This window comes from Clinocottus analis, unplaced genomic scaffold (genome assembly GCF_023055335.1).
Source record: "Clinocottus analis isolate CAN_PGR_092001 unplaced genomic scaffold, fCliAna1.0.p SCAF_2, whole genome shotgun sequence".
NCBI classification, from domain to species: Eukaryota; Metazoa; Chordata; class Actinopteri; order Perciformes; family Cottidae; genus Clinocottus; species Clinocottus analis.
In genome coordinates this window covers 10,430,835-10,449,851 of record NW_027175931.1, presented here as the reverse complement: position 1 = coordinate 10,449,851, position 19,017 = coordinate 10,430,835, and the positions used below count along the sequence as shown (strand labels likewise).

The 19,017-nt window shown below is 43.6% G+C and overlaps 3 protein-coding genes across 3 annotated transcripts; 2 read left to right on the top strand and 1 right to left on the bottom strand.

Annotated features, from left to right (window-relative positions):
• Positions 1 to 14: 14 nt before the first annotated feature.
• On the top strand, positions 15 to 7,289 carry scarf1 (scavenger receptor class F, member 1). The gene is made up of 11 exons (XM_068584215.1): positions 15 to 217; positions 466 to 527; positions 627 to 728; positions 1,540 to 2,080; positions 2,257 to 2,475; positions 2,929 to 3,057; positions 3,672 to 3,778; positions 4,084 to 4,195; positions 4,532 to 4,656; positions 5,052 to 5,189; positions 5,293 to 7,289. The coding sequence occupies exons 1-11, from the start codon at positions 117 to 119 to the stop codon at positions 6,402 to 6,404; spliced, it is 2,748 nt and encodes a 915-aa protein (XP_068440316.1). The 5' UTR covers positions 15 to 116; the 3' UTR covers positions 6,405 to 7,289.
• Positions 7,177 to 12,553, bottom strand: vtna (vitronectin a). The gene is made up of 9 exons (XM_068584214.1): positions 12,291 to 12,553; positions 10,985 to 11,056; positions 10,177 to 10,296; positions 9,644 to 10,096; positions 9,381 to 9,520; positions 9,132 to 9,288; positions 8,864 to 9,016; positions 8,259 to 8,774; positions 7,177 to 7,730 (listed from the first exon to the last, which is right to left on the bottom strand). Exons 2-9 carry the CDS (start codon positions 11,040 to 11,042, stop codon positions 7,612 to 7,614), a joined length of 1,716 nt encoding a protein of 571 aa, XP_068440315.1. The 5' UTR covers positions 11,043 to 11,056; positions 12,291 to 12,553; the 3' UTR covers positions 7,177 to 7,611.
• On the top strand, positions 12,419 to 18,901 carry sarm1 (sterile alpha and TIR motif containing 1). The gene is made up of 8 exons (XM_068584209.1): positions 12,419 to 13,482; positions 14,284 to 14,902; positions 14,999 to 15,211; positions 15,293 to 15,384; positions 15,461 to 15,787; positions 16,737 to 16,926; positions 17,212 to 17,333; positions 17,681 to 18,901. Exons 1-8 carry the CDS (start codon positions 13,007 to 13,009, stop codon positions 17,808 to 17,810), a joined length of 2,169 nt encoding a protein of 722 aa, XP_068440310.1. The 5' UTR covers positions 12,419 to 13,006; the 3' UTR covers positions 17,811 to 18,901.
• The last annotated feature ends 116 nt before the right edge of the window (positions 18,902 to 19,017 follow it).

The following is a 19,017-nucleotide window of genomic DNA, read 5'->3' as shown; positions in this document are numbered from 1 at the left end:
TGCTGGAAGGAGAACAAGTTGGGAGGAGAGAACAAAGTCAGGAGCAGACTGGACACAAAGACGTGAGACAGAAAGATATTCGGTCGCTGGGTTTTGGTTTTGGACTTTGTGTGGAGATGAAGTTTCTCCTCAGAGCTCTGAGTGCACTGCTCTGCTGCTCGCTGTCTTCCTCCCAAACACTGGATCCTACTGGGAGGAACGTCTGCCACAATATCAGGTACAACTTTACTGTCACTCAAGCTTTTTGCTTGGATTTTAACGTCACAAAAAAAAAAATCACAATATTACGACTCTTCATGTGAGTCACCATAGTTCATTTGAAAGAAGGTTTTCCTCAGAGAGTTTTAAGCTGGACAGCTCCGCAATCTGAATACAGGCCACATTTGTACATTTTGTCCTCTTAATTGGTTTCTTAGGCGAGTTTAAGATTTGTCTGGATAATTGGATTATTTTCTGCGTATTCAGGCTCCCCTCAACCTCGGTCTGTTGCACTGGATGGCGTCAAGAGGGAAAAGAGTGCACCATACGTGAGTTTACAGAAGCAAAGATTATGCTTTTACTGCCTCCGTATTTGCTTTCTTTTCCTGGTGTTTCATTCACTTGTGTGTGTGTCTGTGTCTGTGTAGCTGTGTGTGAGGGAGAGCAGGCCTGCCTGAAGGATGAGATCTGTGTGTATCCTGGAGTGTGTCGCTGCCCACCTGGTTATTACGGAGCTCACTGTAAAACACGTGAGTTACATTAAACAACAAGAGCTATTTAGCATCAATCAGTTGACATGTCTGCTTTGTGAGTTTGATCTACAATGCACTAACTATTTCAGTTTTATTGTGTAAAAATGACCGTTAAGGGTCACTTCAGATTATACTATTAACTTATTTTTTGGGTTAAATTACATCATAAACCAGTAAATATTTATCCTAAATTGTATGTGACCTGTTCCTGTTTTAATAACCTGTTAGAAGAAGTATTCTGATTTTAACAAATACAACATGCACAACAAATACATATGCACTATGATTTAATACTCCTTTACAATATAGAATATTGCCCATATGACTGATGTATTATTATACAGAATAGAGTGTTTGTATTTTTTTTATATAAAAACAGAGAATTATACCCCTTTTGGTCAAACTGCTATTTAATATCAGTCTATTGAGAAGTTTGGAAAAGAAATCTTGGTTTAGTCGAAACTCATAAACATCTAAATTGGAATATTGCGCCCAATCGAGAGGCTGCATATTTTGTGAGGGGTCATAAGACAAAAAGGTTCGGAACCTCTGGTTTAATCTTCATCATATGTTTATGCGGGAAAGTCGTAATTTGAAAAGAAACCCTTTATTAGTTATTATAGTAAAATGTACAACATTCTCTCTAAATTGAAATGGAGTCGAAGTGGTATCATGAAATTGAAAAACTCACTTTAAACCTAAGTATCTCAAAATTGTGCAGTCCTTGAGTAAATGTATTTAGTTACATTTCACCATTAGAAGTGATTGTGTTAATATGCATTCTCTGTGTTTGTTTCTTGGCCACCAGGCTGTCCTCTTGAGTTCTGGGCTCCAGACTGTCGCCAGGTGTGTCCGTGTTACCCACACGGCCACTGTCACCCCGTCACTGGTGAGTGCACTTGCAACCCCAATCGCTGGGGTCCACTGTGCCAGTACGCCTGCAAGTGCGCCCGGCACAGCCACTGCCACCCCGTCCATGGAAACTGCACCTGCGTCGAGGGCTGGTGGACGTCAACCTGCTCCAAGCCGTGCCAGTGCGTCGGCGTGGGCTCTGCGGGCCCTGGCTGCGACCAGCTGACGGGCCGGTGTCAGTGCCACAGGGGCCACTGGGGGCTGAAATGTCCCGCCACTTGCAACTGCTACCTGTCGCCTTGTAACCAGCGTACTGGTATGTGTGAGTGCGAGTCAAGCTGGTGGGGCCCCAACTGTGACCGGCGATGTAACTGTGACCTCACACACAGCAGCTGCGACACGGCTGACGGGCAGTGCCTGTGCCACCCGGGATACCAGGGTATGTTCTGCAACCAGCCCTGTGAAGCTGGGAAGTACGGCAGTGGTTGTAAAATGAGGTGAGTGTCAGGAGATACATTTGTTTGTTTAAATACCTGTGTGCTACTAGTGTTTCTCTCTACCTGTGTGTTTCTGGTGTTTCTCTCTACCTGTGTGTTTCTCGTGTCTCTCCCTACCTGTGTGTTACTGGTGCCTTTCTACCTTTGTGTTACTGGTGACTCCCTCTTGTCCTCAGCTGTGGTTTCTGTAAAGACAATCAGCTCTGCTCTGACACCGACGGCTCCTGTGACGCCTGTGAATCCGGCTGGAACGGCACACGATGCGACCGCCCGTGCCCGTCTGGTTCTCATGGGGACGGCTGCCAGGAGAAGTGTCCACGCTGCAGGAATAACGAGCCCTGTGACCCAAAAACTGGGAAATGCTGGAGGTGTGACCCTGGATGGACTGGACCCAGGTATGTGCATGCATGTTTTAGGCGTACATGAGTACTTTTCATCTTGTTGTACTTAAGTCACGGTAAAGGTTACCAGATCAGTTGTGGATGGGTACGGTATGCTGTGGAGAAAATTGTCCGTTACATGAAGTTAATTGCAGTTCATAGTACATGTGCTAATACATGCAAAACCAATGGTATGATATATATGCCTTTGGTGATGGTTAACATTAAGTCTAGTGAAGCTGCTCCTTGATCTTGTCTTTACTTGCATCTTCACGCTTCTAAAGTAGCCAGCGTTACGGTGTGTATTTTATATGGACTGTAAAATGAGTGGGATGAAGATGAAAATGAAAATGGAAAGATAAGTATTTTTCTGCACGCAAAGCCCATTGGAGCTTAAATGTGTGGAGCAATATCCACAAAAAAGTGCAATGCTTATTTGTGTACCTGGTCACGGCTCCCTGTCCCCAGGTGCGAGGAGGCCTGCTCCAACAGGACGTTTGGAGATGCTTGCATCTCCTTGTGTAGCCCTTGTTTCCATGGTGACTGCCATCATGTGACAGGAAGATGTGTGTGTCAGCCAGGCTTTCAGGGAGAGAGGTGAGTGGGAAGTGCAGTGTCAGCGGATTGACAAGGGCCTTTACTCACAAAGTTGAAGCATATATAATACATTTGTGTGCAAATATTTAAACACTTTTAAGTGATACACAGTGTGAGGTTTTAACAAAGCTTTAGCTAGACAGACTAGGCCAACTGAAAATAAACATCAAGTCTATGATGCTTATTGATACATACTTTGTTTGTAAAGGTTTTGCATGTTTCAACCCATAAACCACTACACTGAACCTCCATTACCATTGCATAGTAATGCAGCACCTCTGGAGTTTGTAAAACAGCCTCCTAACTGAACTGTTTTTCATGAGGTAAAATCTATTACACAAATTGCTTTTGTTTCTTAATCCCGATTAAGAAGACTTTTTTTTTTTACAGCAAGACAGTGGCATAATTAAAGTAGATGCATAGTTGAAAGTAGCATTGCCGTATGTGCAATTTGAGGTTAGCAGGTTAAAACATGCAAAACATTGTGCTCCCTTTAATTTTGTTCTCAATGACGCAGCAATTTTTCATTACATTTGCCATTGCAGTTTATTTTCACTGTCCACTGAAATAGATTATATTTAGATGTAATTGCGTGAATGTTTTTTTTCTCCCAGTTGTAACAGTAGCTGCCCTGCCCTGCAGTTTGGCCTCAACTGTTCCTCAGCCTGTGACTGTAGTGAAGGCGACAGCTGCGACCCAGTCACTGGTGTCTGTCCTAACAGTATGTCCATCCATCCGTCCGTCCGTCCGTCCGTCCGTCCGTCCGTCCGTCCGTCCGTCCGTCCATCCATCCATCCATCCATCCATCCATCCGTCCATCCATCCGTCCATCCATCCGTCCGTCCGTCCATCCGTCCGTCCATCCGTCCATCCATCCATCCATCCATCCATCCATCCATCCATCCATCCATCCAATGAATAGCATCTGTGTATGCTGGTGTATGAACTAGTGTGTGACCCTGAAGGCTATTAGATGTTTCTTGATGTGTTGTGTGTTTGTGTGTGTGTGTGTGTTGTGTGTGTCAGGTGGCAGAGCTGCTGTACTAGCAGGTGTGCTTGTTCCTCTGCTCCTGTTGCTCCTTGCTGTGCTCTTCTGCTGTTTGTGTTGTGGAGGAGGTCCTGTTGATGGCAAAGACAGGTCTGTCTCTCACTTTCATCGATCAGTATTAGTTTCACTAACTAAACTCTATTTGCATTGTGTAGAATGGCAAACATTAACAATTTGTATAACACTTAGATTTTGAGCCACAACTTGCAGTAAGCTTTTACCATTATATCTTCAGAAAAGAACAGAGACTTATTTATGTAACAACAGTCAGAATCTGGAAGTATTAACTTAATAATTCTTCCATAAAATAGCATTTGTGATATTATCTTGACATTTTAAATGGAAAGACATCCAGTACCAAGGATTGAAATGACAAATCACAATTAAAACATGAAATTCGTACAATATGAGCCTTCTGTCTTCCAGGGCGGCTGTGGCTGGTGGAGGCTGGTCGGTTCGGATGAAATATCACGTTTACAGCGTCTTGGCTAACATTGGCGCTGCCATCCCCTGTATTTCTGATTGGTCCTCTGGCCTCCCTCGTGTCACTGGTCAGTCCTGCAGCACAGTATTTAGAGTAGAATGCTGCATAATGTAATGACACATTCATCATTCATGGTTTGTGTACAAACTCTTTAATGATAAAAGTTGCAAATATATGCGAAGACAACATTGGACAAGATGGGTTATCTTAAGAATCACCATGAATAACCTTTTCTCCGAAAGAGCTTGGTTATTTTTCGGTGGCGTAGTGCTTTATGTTCATTTACTAAAACATATTTGAGTGCTATTAAACCGTTACTTTCTGGAAAAAAGACAATGGAGCTACAACTTAGTAAAGACATATTTCACAAGAGAATAAGCATTGTATTAAACTGACTAACATTATCTTTTTTTAATGAATCTGAATTTTTCATGTCACACACACACACACACACACACACAGTGTCTCACCATGACCCAGAGCTGACGTTCAACCACAGCTTCATTGAGCCTCCTTCCTGTGGCTGGGTGACTGAGGGGTCGTCCTTCGATAGTGATGAGGAGGAGGAAGAGGCGCTCTACTGTATCCCTCCAAGAGAAGGTAGAATTAGGGATGAACCACACTTACATTGCCGTCATTGCAAACTTCCTTGTCCATATCTTCTAATGTCTTTGGACTTTTCTGTCTCTTGTCTTTTTGGCAGATATACCGGCGGTGGCGTGCGGCGAGTTCCACGAGATGAGCTCGAAGTGTAACATGTTCTTGGACCCATCCGGCTTCAGCTGTGAGGACATCACCTCGCCCTTCAACATCCCTCGCACCTCCAGCATCGCCAAATCCAAGCGGCCGTCTGTCTCCTTTGCAGAGGGCACCCGTTTCAGCCCCAAGGAGAGGCGTGGCTCGGCTCAGGACCTCGGCGCTCTCCCTGGACAGCCCCGCAACAAACCCAAGTCACCTTGGGGGGTTTTAATGCTGTCGGCCCTCCAAGGTCAAGGGAGTGCAGCTCGAACTGGGGAGGAAGATGGAGCTGAGCGCGAGGAGGGGGAAGATGAAGTCGATGTGCAAGCGACAGACACAAAGGATTCCAGCTGTGATCCTGGGGACCAGAAAGCAGAGGGAACCCCTTCCAGGGCCTCCCTGCATGTCCCTGGGGCATCAGGACGAAAGCGAGCTACGTCCAACACAGCTGCTCATAAAGGTACCCAGCTGCTGACGTCTGATGCTCAGATGGGGGTCTTAAATAAAGTCACCACAGTGTATGTGACGGTGGGTAAGGCAGGCAGGCCCGTGTCAAAGACGGAGACGAGCTCTGAAGGCCCAGTTCAAGCCGTGCTGCGGCGAATCGGAAGCCTCCAAAGACAAAGGGAGCAGGAGTCTGGCAGGCCAAAGCCTAAAGGAGCTGAAGGGATTACCAAACCACCAAGGAGGAAGCTCGGAGCTCGGGCAAGTGTGTGGGAGGAGGGAGGCCCACCTGTAGGGGAGGTGGGAATATGTAAGCCAATCAGGAGAAAGCATGTTGCTCTCAACTCTGCTGACACAGCTGGTGCTAATGATACTCCATTATCAGAGAGCAGCACTCCAAAAAGGCCTCTGTCCATTTTGGAGAGCGTGCCAGAGGTGGTTTCATCTGTCCCGGGGTCAGATCTCAGGGCAGAGAGTGGTGACCCTAGTACAGGAAAACCTGAGGGCACCTACCTGACTGTGGGACCAGCAGGAGACGCTGTGAGTCTCAGTGAGGTCATCGCCAATAATGGTGCCGTGGTTGGTGTGGATGATGAACCCTGCTATGAAAATGTCTTGATTGCACACTCATAACCTCTGACCACGTCAGCAGGTTGGAGTCAAACGCAACTGCATATTTATTACTATGCAGTTATAAAGATACAGGCGCAAAGAGAACTAGGCATTTATTATGGTGTTATTTGTTACACAATGTACAAGTTCCTTTAAACACGTGACATTTACATTTCAGATTGAGACATAGGTGAAATTACAGAATATCAGGTGTAGTATTTTGGTAACTTCTCCTAACAATGTCACAGGTTGCATTCAGTGTCTATAATTATATATGAACACGATTATTAGGGATAATTGTGTGTTTTTAATTCCTCCATGTATTAACTGTATACAAACTGTAATACTGGGCAAGTGTCCGCTTCTCGACTCAGATGACAGGTAAACAGACATTACGACATCTGAGTTGTACCAGGAAGAATATCAGAGTAGTCTTAAGCATCATAAACTGAGTCCTGAATCACTGTTGTTTTTTATTCATCATGGATGCAAATACAAATAAGACTGTAACAGGTTAGGAATATGCAATCAAAAGTGACTCACTCGGTAACAAAGTACATTGTTTAAACATCTATGTATGAATCGTAGTATTATATTTTGCTTTCCGCTAGATGAACTGGACTTTTAAGAATCTTTTTACGTTTATAACCTACAGTCAAAGTCCCACCTGTCAGTGCTCTCTGACCTCTGCTGTGACAGTCACATGGTGCTGCTGTTGAGTAAAACCCTCCCAGTTACAATGGAAGGATTTTATTTTCTTCATTACTCAAAATCTATACGACCACGTGCCAAATGTTTATGACCGTATGGATGAAGTCTTATGAGCTCTGTGTTTTAATTAGTTTTTCACTGTATATATTTGTGTGATTATGAAGGAGAAAATAAACATTTTGAAGTTGTTGTCTATATGTATATATAAATGTGGCCTTTACATTTATTTTGCAATATCTTTGGGCTTACTGTGGGCTTATTGAGCATATTGTCATTATACTGTGTTTAATTTAGTGGGTCAGCTGACGTTGAGACAAAAGGAGTTTCATCAACCAGTTGAACTTTGGCCACGTTGAAGCAAACTGCTGTGTGGAGCAGCTGTGTGGACTTTGATCGATGAATATTTAACAAAGTTGCTGTTCAACAGCCAGCACAGCCTGTTTCCGGTAAAATAAATGATCTGTTGTACATCAACTTAATCCAAATTATCTTATAAAAATACCTAAGATATTTCAAACTACTTTTCTGCCCCAGTGGTGTCTGAACATCCGAACCAGTACTTGGCGATGGATCTGGGATATGGAGGCGTGGCGAGATCAACTCTCTTGGTCCTGAGGTCCACTCTGGAGTATGTATCTGGAAAACACAGAAACAACATTACATTCATATGTCTGGAGCAGCTCATGGTCACATTGTGTGAAGAAAAGCTCGCTCTGTCAGTAAAAAACTTCACAATAGTTTAGACTTGTCATCAGTGTCAGCATGCATCAAAACACAGATGACGGTCCACAATATCACTTAAACAGGCATACATACTCAAGAACTGCGGTGACTTTAGGCATCTGTTTCTTTGTCATCTGGACTAGTACACAGCATGTGAAACTAGTTATAATAAGCGTTCTGTGGCTAGACAGAGCTAAGGAAAGTTTAATCAAATTAGTTAAAATAAGTTCCTGTCTGCCGTCCCAGCTGCTCTCAACATCTGTAACTCATTTGACAAAGGTCTCCTGTCATCGCTGAAACATGCTACTGGGGTTAAATGGGTACCGCAACCACCTCATCTTTGAACTTAGGTGAAGCAATGAATATTATGAGAGCATTTATTTTCTTAAATTGTTTTGTATGACTATTATCTACCAAATGAATTGGTCCCTGCTGTGTTACCTCCTTTAAAGAAGTAGACATTCTGTATTGGCAGAATCCCCTGGATGGACTCCCAATACGTCCGTTCGTCTCTGGAGTCGTAGTTGCCTCTGTTGTTCTGATTGTAACCATCTCTTCGGCGGTCCTGGTCCCAGTCTTGATTCCACTGTCTGTCCCAGTCTCGTCCGAGCCTCTCCGCCATTTCCATCTTCCTCTGTGCAAATCTCAGACCGATTTCCATCCCCCTTTCTGCAAAACCTTGGCCCATGTTCATCCCACGCTCAGCCATGGACCCCCAGAAGGGAGAGCGACTCTGCCTCCTTCGACCCCACTGCTGTCCATACTGCTGGTCCCACTGCTGTCCATACTGCTGGTACTGCTGGTTCCACTGCTGGCCTCGCTGTTGACCGTCGTAGTGGCGTTGCGTGGACCTCAAGGGAGGCACGTACATTCTGCCAGCCATGACGGCATCCACTGGAGACTTGAGGCCCTTCCAGTCCTTGTCAATGAAGTGGTGTTTGTCAGGATGCTGAGGCACTGAAGGAGGTAAGAAAAACATTAGGCTATACAACACCTTCCACCACCATCAAACAGATAAAAAAAATATATATAATGCCACGACGCACTGCCAGAGAAGAACTCAGCGATGCCATGTTCATAGTTGTTGTAGAATAGGTCAGTGAAGCGTCTGAACAACGTGGACGGAGACCTCTCAGACATGGTGACACACTCCTCATGGGACGGCTGGTGCAAAAACTCGTATGTGTGATACTGATCCCCTGTAGAAACCAACAAGTAACTTTATGATCGGTATCGGATAAGTACTTTCCACATTATCACATGTTCACCAAAAATATTCTACACAAACGCCTGGATATATCGCGTAATGTCTACCTTTGAAAAAATAGACCTTCTCTTTTCCATTGTGACCAGGAGCAGGAAGAGCAAACGCTGCATCCATATGGTCAGGAATTTTGTCAAAGCCCACGCTGATATCTCGAGGATAGTCATCATCCAGAACACCATTATCGAACCTCCAATACTTGTTTCCCTATTGAAGGTTTGTTGAAACAATACATTGTTATTACAACAGGTGTGTGAAACATGATGTGTCAAAACTAAACATTTTTTCTGTGTTCCCACCTTGAAGATATAAGTCTTCCCTTGACAGTTGACGCGGGTGAAGGCAGCATCAATTGGCCCGCTGATGCCCCACACGTCCTTTATGAGCTTTGGGTAACCAGGAAGCACCGACTTCTCGTTCAGTTCAAAAAAGTACTGCCCTGTAGAAAAAAACACACAAGTTTATAGGCATGTTTCACCACAACACAAAGATCGTATACTTCAAGTTTTGCTCTTTGATCAAATGTCAGATTAGTACACTTGAATATGAGGGGATCCCTCACCTCTGAAGGCAAATATGGAGCCATTCTTTTGTTGCATGAAGGAGTCAAAAGGCCTCCCACTGCAGACCACAGCGTCTGGGTCAGGGGCGTCAGGGGTGGCAGCAGTTGTGACGGGAACAGTTGTCGTCTCAGCTGCTGCATCGGTCGCCGAAGGTTTAGTTGTGCTGGGGGTCGTCTGTGTGGGTGGGACTTTCTGTGAAATGGGGGTTTTCTGTGTAACAGGGATTTTCTGAAGTATGGTTTCCATCAGTCGAGGGGGTTTGGTCATTTCTGGTGCTGTTTCTTCATGGTGCTGTGGTCTGCGCTCAAAGTCTGCGATGGGCTGCTGTGTCTTCTTCAGCTGATCATTGACAACCAAAGACTGGTCGTGTGCTGAATGTCTAGGTGGTGGAGTTGTAGCATCAACTAGCTCACCGTCATCATCCTCTGCTAACACAAATGTGTCTCCACGAGCTGAGGGGGAAAAGTGATTGTCAGTGGCCATCTTTCAGAGTAGCATTTTGACTGTTATTATGAGCACAGAGGTTTCTTACTCGTCATGCCACAGGTGACCTCAAAGTCGGAGCAGCAGCTCTTGTAATACTTGCACATGGAGTCACACTGGCACTTCTTCTGAGCGTTAAAGCCATTCTCACATCGTCCCATACAGGACTCTGAGGAGGAGAGGACAGGAGAGAAAGAGAGCGAGAGAGAGAGAGATTGTTGACTCTAGTGGTTTTTTTTGTGTATTCTTTTTACCTCTGACCATATTATTTTACTCATTTGAACAACACAGTTACATTTAGGCTTTGACAGAATGTCCATGGCAAAGGCTCATGGGATATGTTGTTCTTTATTATTGTAGTCTTTGTATGTTAAATTCCTGCTTATCATACGCCCTGCTTGTATTCATAATTGTAATACTGAAAAAAAAACTTTATTGATTAACAAATCAAGGTAGGTACTACATGTGTTTTGTTGCTTTTTCACAATTTAATAGTTTTTATTTTGAATAAATGTAGACTTTTGGACCACTGGCGATACACAACAAGCTTTTTGAAGACTTCACTATTTTTCACTATTTGCTGGCATTTATAAACTAAACCATAACCTGTTTTTTTTTCAAATAATAAGATTAATTATTAATACAATTGTTAGTAGCAGTCCTAATGGAAACAATTGTCTACTTATGTAGATATAGGACACCTAACGTTGATACCGCTGACTGATTTTAGTAGTTTATGTAAGTAGCACACAGTACATTTGACACAAGTCTTAATATTACTGAAGGATAAAAAACACCAAGCAACACTCCTCTAATTGCTCACTATAATTTAAAAGTGTTTTTAATGTTGTACTTACCGTCTGCAGCAAAGGTTTGAACCAGCAGAGCCAGCAACAGGATGGCCCACAGCCTCATGTTACCTCTGTGGTCTGAGAGGACAGAATGAAAAGGTAATGACGGGCTGTGTGCTCACATTTATTGGAAACATGTGTCAGTCACCCCGCTTCCTTGTTTACTTTAACCTTATTTGCAAAACTGTTTCTACTCGGGCAAATAAACAGGACATACAGGGAAAAAGAGGTCAATAGAAAACAAATGCTTAAGCCTGTTGACCTCTCACCCGGTTGATTTTGTATGTTTACTACAATCTGAGGTTCATTTATCACAGAAAAGTGATTTTTTTCTCTACACTTTGAGGAATGCAGCAATCTTCTAAGTATTTTTTTTTAATTCTCTGGTTCCAGATTCTGTGTGTGTGTGTGTGTGTGTGTAGTTAAAACAGTTTAATATATCATAATGGCCTTTTTTAGAACATTGTTAGGATGACCAAGTGGCCATAGAAATAAAGGAGACAATCTGGAGTCCAAGCTGTTCAGTTCCAACTTCTTCTTCTTCTTCTTTTTTTTTTTTTTTTGACCCCTTTGCAAACAAATTAAGTCCCTTATAAGCACCTTTGGGGACTAATTGGATCAGTCCACCCCTCAAGAGGTCAGTCTCTCCACCGCAAAATACGTGCCCTAAACATTTACATAATTGTACCATCTCTAACCCTAACCCTAACCCTCATAATGTACTCTTATTTATACCTTGTATACATGAAGTAACTTATGAATTCATACTTTATTTAACTAAACCCAGCAATGACATCCCTTCACTTTCCCCCTACGCGCTTCCTCTCGGTGGTTTCTTCCGGATCTATAAGTGGGTGCTCAGGCCCCTGGGGAAATCTTTTGTCTGAACACCCTGGGAAAGATGAAACAGGGAGAGGTAAGTTTTTGTATGCTATATATCAATCATATTGCCACTGACCCTACTAGTGGTCTGGGTAATGACGACGCCTTGTCACAAACACACTGTGATGACTTTGTGGTCAGATCACAAAAATCACAAGTAATCTGTCAAAGCTGCAATATTTTGATCTATTATTGCATGAGTCATTACAAGTAGAAAGCTACATCAAATTCAACCTGGATCCACTGACATTTTCACAATGCCCTCTATTCTCTTTTAATACCCGTACAATAAGATCTTGAAGTTGATGGTACTAAAATACTGTATCTGTATCCTATGAGCATGTTCTCTCCTGACTCCAGATTACATGTATTTAATTACTCCTAATAAAACAATGCCAAAGGCTAATGTATGCAGCCATCAGAAACACACTGTGGCTCAGTAGTAGTTCTCCTCTTCGTCCAGCAGAGGGCCCGCAGTGTGTACAGACATCTCTGGGCTTGACGCGCACGCTCCGCGAGGCCGTGATGCGGGATGAGAGGGGGAGGGGCCGCTTTTCCTGTTCATCACCGGGAGTATCCTTAGCCGGTGGGCGGTGCAGACCCGTGAAGATACAAACAGCCTGCGGATGCTGACCAAAGGATGCTATAGGTCGGGGGCTGCTATTGGAGAGCGGTATCTTATTTTGTATTTCTGCAGGGAGACGAGCTGTGCGTCAGATAAGTGGGGAGGGAAAATGTAACTACATAAACAGGCTTCTCTTTTGTTTAGTAGACGAACAATAGCCCGTTTCTTCTCCGTAAAACACGGGGGATCTGCTCTATCCTCTTTCAGTTCCAATTGCTGTGTGCTGAGTGCATCTTTAAGGACACTTATGCAAACAGACTGTGACTGCATGAAGTATTAGTCGGTGGGATAGAAGACAAAGCAGCTCAACGTCTGCTTAATATAATCTTCATGGGCTTCACTGCCACGGATGACATTGAGAAAGCGAGAGAGAAGCGGATTCCTAGCTGTGGTTCATAACTTCGGCCTTGCCTGACGCGTCTCCGGGAGGCAGCAGGCTGGACATCACGGAGGAGGATTTTCAGAGGCCTTTGTAAACAATCACATTTCAGCATCCACGGGCGACGTGTTTCTGCCGGTAGATGCTCTTGTCTCTGACGCTCTTCCTGTGGAGGCTCTACCGACATTTCTCCATCATGTTCAGCTCAGAAAGACTCACGGTCCCGGAATATGTCAGCCGGCTGCAGAAAGGGAGGCGCGGCTCCGGCTCAAACTCCGGCTCCGACCCCAAAGCGGTCTCTCCGGGCGTCAGCGCCGACGTCCAGGCGGTTCTGGCCACCTCCATCCCCGCCCTGCGCTCCGCCATCAGGAGGCTGAAGATCTCACATGAATCATCGGATTCAGATGAGACCCGCAGGGCCATCGCAGAGCTCTTCCAGCTGGTGGAGGAGGCCTGGGTTCTGCCCGCTGCGGGCCGTCAAGTGGCTGAGGAGATCTGCAACAGGATCCGGCTGGATGGAGGCCTGGAGCTGCTGCTGCAGCTTCAACAGACACCTGCCGTGGAGATCACCTATGAGTCTGCGAAACTGTTGGAGCAGATACTGATCTCAGAGAACAGGTAGGTCAACAATGTGTAGGGGTGTAGGGGGTGGACAAAATAACGTAGACACTTTAACAGTATGACACAGTCGAGTACAGCAGCTCTCAGCAACCATTTTGATGATTTTAATGTTGATTCTGTTGGGATTGTGTTATTCTCATGCATGTTTGAGGCAGTTATATATGTTGGTTGTACTTGCATGCATCACATTGCACATTATTGAACAGGGACAGACAAAACACAGCAACTTGCAAAGCATGGTAGGTGTTTCTGCTATATGATCTAGCCTAAACAAGTTAATAAAATACAACCTAAGCTTAAAACTTAAGATATAACAAGTTTTTTTTTTTTTGGCTTTAACAAGTATACCTTTCATGTCCACTCCTTTTTATATATGTTGTTTTTGGGCACATTTTTCTGATTAAAAGTCTATAACTCGTTTGAAAACACCCTTCATGTAAGTCACAGGTACGTTTTTTTGTTTGGCCAGCAGTCAAAGACTAAACTACACTACATTTGAAGTGATATAAAACAGAGAGAAGCATCTTATCATTTGATAAGCTGGTACTGAAGACTGTTTAGTATTTATGCTTGATGAATGACTTAAAGAATGAATTCAGTCAAATGCTCTGTTTATCATCCAATTGGTTAATTGCCTCATCGCTTCAGCCCCAGTTGATTGATAACCTAATGTTAAAACATACATGTATGTGGCTCATTTGTTCAGGAGTATCTGTTTACTGTTCATTTACAGTCAGTTTAGCTATCTGATTTCATAATTCAAGCTTTGTCATCAGATTGACAAACTTCTGTTGACAGAGAATATATCGCACGTATGGGACTGGGGGTCGTCCTCAACCTGACTCGACACCAGGAAGATGCACAGCTGGCTCGCAGTGTCTCTGGGATCTTGGAGCACATGTTCAAACACAGCGAGGAGACGTCTGTGCACCTCATCTCTAACGGTGCCCTGGATGCCCTCCTCTTCTGGTGCCGGGGAACGGATCCCACTGTGCTGCGTCACTGTGCCGTGGCTCTAGCAAACTGTGCCATGTATGGAGGCCACCGCTGCCAGCGATTGATGATTGAAAAACAGGCAGCCGAGTGGCTTTTCCCATTGGCTTTTTCCAAAGAGGACGAACTAATTCGCTTCCATGCATGTCTGGCTGTGACAGTGTTAGCTGCAAACAAAGAGATTGAGAAGGAGGTGGTGAAATCTGGAACCTTGGAGCTGGTGGAGCCATTCATTGCTTCTTTGGATCCGGATGACTTCGCCCGCAGTTTGTTGGATAGCGCAGACTGGATGCAGGGGAGGACAGCAGCTGATCTGCAGCATCTTTTGCCATTACTGGATGGCACAAGAGTTGAGGGAAAGTGCATTGCAGCCTTTTACCTTTGTGTGGAGGCCAGCATCAAGTCTCGTCAGCGCAACACTAAGGTACATTGTCCAATTTCTGTCAAGTTTAAAGGTTTCGGTGATAGTCTGGTAGCTTTGTTGTGACTGAGTTTTAAATTGTGCTCCTTTTTTTTAAAGATATTTCAAGAGATCGGAGCGGTGCAGAGCCTCAAAAGAATAGTCATGTACTCCAGTAATGTCACAGCCAGTGCCCTCGCCAAGCGGGCACTGAGCATGATGAGGGAGGAAGTGCCGAAACACATCCTGTCATGTGTGCCCAACTGGAAAACCTGTGAAGTGCAGACCTGGCTACAGCAGGTTGGCTTCAGTGCCTACTGTGACCGTTTCCAGGTATGTTTGAACAGTTTTATTACTGAACAGATCCAGCTTCTATACAATGTGTCTGACATGTCTAACTATTTTGCTGGATAGGAGCTCCAGGTGGATGGAGACCTCCTACTAAACATCACAGACCAGGAACTGAGCACTGATCTTGGCATGACTGCAGGTCTCACACGCAAGAGGCAAGTGGCGCAAACCTTTCAACACAAGAGCAACGTAATGCCAAGCTAACGAACGACTGTTTGTCCAATCCCGCAGGTTTTTGAGAGACTTGCGTGTGTTGAAGACATATGCCAACTACTCCACATGTGACCCAAACAATATGGCGGACTGGCTGGTCATGGTGGACCCTCGTTTCCGTCAGTACACCTACGGCCTGGTCCAATCAGGCGTGGATCGCCACATTGTCCAGACTCTGACCGATCTGCAGCTCCAACACGATTGCCACATAGACAACGGAGTCCACAGAGCCAGGATACTCTGTGCTAACCGCATGCCCTTAAAACCGTGCCACACAGATGCCCAGCCTGCAGGGCCCGACGTGTTCATCAGCTATCGTCGGACCACCGGCTCCCAGCTGGCCAGGTCAGAACTGAAACGGGACGAATGGAGAAAAAATCATGACGAGAAAATGGACGGGGTCAGAATGCATGTGTACTAAATACGGTTGCAAAGGGGCGGAAAGTTTCCGGTAAACTTCCGGAAACTTTCCACGGGAATTTTGGCCAGGGAATTTTGGCCAGGGAATTTTGAGAAAATAAAATTTGCCTACGTTTTTTTTTTTTGCAAAAGCATGTAACAGGGAACTTAAATGTAGTTGAGAACAAGACTATGCACGCCGAGCTCAGCTGGACCCTGAATGCAGCTGTTTGGGAACATCGTCTGCCAGAAACATAAACGTAAACGTAAAACATTCTGTTGTTTTTGACGTTTTTGTCATCAGTGTTGCGTCTGAACGTTTCAGCCCGATGCCTGGAGAGTCTGAAAGCGCCGAGTTGCATAGAGGCCGAGAGCGGTATTGCAGACAGAGAGAGATTTCAATTATAGCTGCAACATATTGAAAAAAATAACTGAACTAGTTCATTTTTTTGGAGCTGTGAACTTAGTTCAAATTTTTGAATTATGAACTGAACTGGTTCATGTAGGTCCACAAAAAGCATTTAGACCTGAAAGGATTCAGGGAAAAACACTAAAGAAAGAAATTTGTGTTGGGGGGTGGTAATCATACGGAATACACCGTTTTTTATTTAACGTTCATGTTTTCGTTGTTCAATGAAAGAATAAAGTTCTACTCACAAAATGTCAAAAAGGTCAAAAATGTAATTTTTAAAAGTTGTATTTTCAATGTTTGCATGCATGTCTGCTTATGACAAGGTAAATACAGTTAAATTACCCCAAAATTTCCAGTTTATTCCCGTTAATTCCCGTATATTCCCGTTAATTCCCGTGGAAAGTTTCCAACTTTGAATGTTCCCGGAATTTTGCAACCCTAGTACTAAACCTACATCTTTCTCATTTCCTTTTCTGTCCGAAGTCTTCTGAAGGTGCACCTGCAGGTTCGAGGATACAGTGTCTTCATAGATGTGGAGAAGCTGGAGTCTGGTAAATTCGAGGACAAACTGATCCAGAGCGTACAGCGCGCACGAAACTTCATCCTGGTCCTGTCCGCCAACGCGCTGGACAAGTGCATGGGTGACACTGCCATGAAGGATTGGGTTCATAAGGTCAGAAGTGTGTGAGGGACTCAGTGTTGAAATGTTAGGTCATATTGCATCTATTTATTTAGCTTAAAACTTTAAATCCACTACACCGTTAGCCCATATCAAGACACTTTGCTTGTTTATTAAAATTGTATTAAACATATTGCATTAATATTTCCTCACTGAGCTATCAGCTGAAATTACATGTAACAGACATATTGTAGCTCAAACAAGGGGCTAAGTTGCTGTTTTACATGTCTGGATATTTTAGGATGTCAGACTCAAAAATAATCCTCATTAATCTCGCAGGAGATCGTCACAGCCTTGGCTGATAAGAAGAACATAGTTCCTGTCACAGATCAATTTATGTGGCCCGATCCCACGTCTCTGCCGGAGGATATGAGAGCCATTCTGAACTTCAACGGTATCAAGTGAGTTTCTGTACACCAGTAAAGCAAAGCTTTCCTGAGAAAAAAACATGTTGTTGTTGGTTAGCATATTTCTGCGTCACTCCCCACATGTGTGGTGTACATACAGTACATTTAAATTATTTAACGAGTTTAACAGCTTATTTTGTTTAATTTGTGGTTGTGAGAGATCTACACCGTTTTATGCCAACATTGTTAAGGTTTTAAAGCCTCTTATTTCTTTCATGAATCATTTATTAAAACAAAGGTGAGTGTTTTAATGCGATTCATGTTTAGCAGAGCTGTAAAATGTCCAACTGATTTGCTTATAACGTACATTACAAATGCCTGTTGCCTTTTCCTTGACACAGATGGTCCCATGAATATCAGGAGGCCACGATCGAGAAGATTCTCCGCTTCCTGAAAGGACACAAAGACCAAACTGATGGCAAAGACGCCGCCCAGATGATAGACAATAATAAACTGTCAGAAACGGTTTGATCTCAGCTATATCAAATGATATTTAAATTATGCCAAACGCCACATTGCCTACGGTCAACAGGCCAGCAGCTTTCTCTGCTCTGCCCCAATGCATGTGAAGTCAATTTGATGTTAAGCTTTTCATGCTCACACAAAGACTATAATTAGAACAGGGGGTGTTCAACTTCTACCTGAAACTATAAGCTTATAATTATATTACCCTCATACTGCTGTTGGTGTGTTATCAGGTACAGAATGTACGCCTTCTGTTTCTCAGGAAAATAACTGTGATAGATCAGCCGTTACTGGCGCCCCAGCAGAATCACAAAGAGCAATTTCTGAAGCATCCACTAATCGCAAATGTTATATGCAACCATCTTTTGTCGAACTTCAATACTGTAAATGAATACGACCAAAGCAGGTCTCTGGATCCGTTTTTATGTTTTGGTGGGGAAGAGAAAAGAAACCGTTTCTTGCAGATGCATTGAATTGATTAGGATGAGAGTATCTAAGCTAGAGGCATGGCATACATTATAAACGAGCTACATGCTGTAAAACTGCACCCAAAATGTAACCAAATACAGATGTAAGGAGTGTACAGGCGACGTAAATGTGTATTTAGTATTAAAGGTCCTTCCTACTGTGTTATCAATGTTGAATTGACGTGCATGAACTGCAGCAGTCAAAAACAGATGACTCCTTTAAAATGATGCCATCTGTGTTAGAGACTTGTAGACCTCTGTTAAAATATACTGTAATACATCAAACTGGCCTTTAATACTAATAAGGGACAGTTTTATTCACCACAGTGTTAAGTCTGATGCGCAATTATTTGTACGCTTTGCAATTGATACTGTCATATAGTCAAGATGCTGGACACACATTGTTGGGAAAATTATACTTCTGTCGCCTGAATGCAAGCGTTGTTTTTCAGGACTTATCTGATCTTGCCTTAATATTGTTTGCATTTTAAGCCCACCACAATGCATTTATTAAATGTGTCATTGATGTTAGCTTTTTCAAAAAGCAAGTCAGGATTTCATTTTATCAGGTTTATTTTCTGAGTGTAAAACAAACAATTTCATCCTTGTATTTGAAAGTGGAAAAATAAAAGGTGCTTAAAAAAGAACTTGAATATCTTCATCACAGACTATCCTAAATGATCCAGTTCTAATAAATGTATAAATATTGCACAACTCATTACAACAAATAATGGACAGTTGAGTCA

Excerpts from the sequence above, each read along its gene's own strand:
- scarf1 (XM_068584215.1), top strand. The coding sequence starts at position 117 with ATGAAGTTTCTCCTCAGAGCTCTGAGTGCACTGCTCTGCTGCTCGCTG. Across the intron at positions 729-1,539 it reads CGGAGCTCACTGTAAAACAC|GCTGTCCTCTTGAGTTCTGG; the intron begins GTGAGTTACATT and ends CTTGGCCACCAG. Across the intron at positions 3,058-3,671 it reads CCAGGCTTTCAGGGAGAGAG|TTGTAACAGTAGCTGCCCTG; the intron begins GTGAGTGGGAAG and ends TTTTTCTCCCAG.
- vtna (XM_068584214.1), bottom strand. The coding sequence starts at position 11,042 with ATGAGGCTGTGGGCCATCCTGTTGCTGGCTCTGCTGGTTCAAACCTTT. Across the intron at positions 8,775-8,863 it reads CGCTGAGTTCTTCTCTGGCA|TGCCTCAGCATCCTGACAAA; the intron begins GTGCGTCGTGGC and ends TACCTCCTTCAG. Across the intron at positions 7,731-8,258 it reads TGTCTACTTCTTTAAAGGAG|ATACATACTCCAGAGTGGAC; the intron begins GTAACACAGCAG and ends TGTGTTTTCCAG.
- sarm1 (XM_068584209.1), top strand. The coding sequence starts at position 13,007 with ATGCTCTTGTCTCTGACGCTCTTCCTGTGGAGGCTCTACCGACATTTC. Across the intron at positions 15,212-15,292 it reads CCTACTGTGACCGTTTCCAG|GAGCTCCAGGTGGATGGAGA; the intron begins GTATGTTTGAAC and ends TTTGCTGGATAG. Across the intron at positions 16,927-17,211 it reads TGAAGGATTGGGTTCATAAG|GAGATCGTCACAGCCTTGGC; the intron begins GTCAGAAGTGTG and ends TTAATCTCGCAG.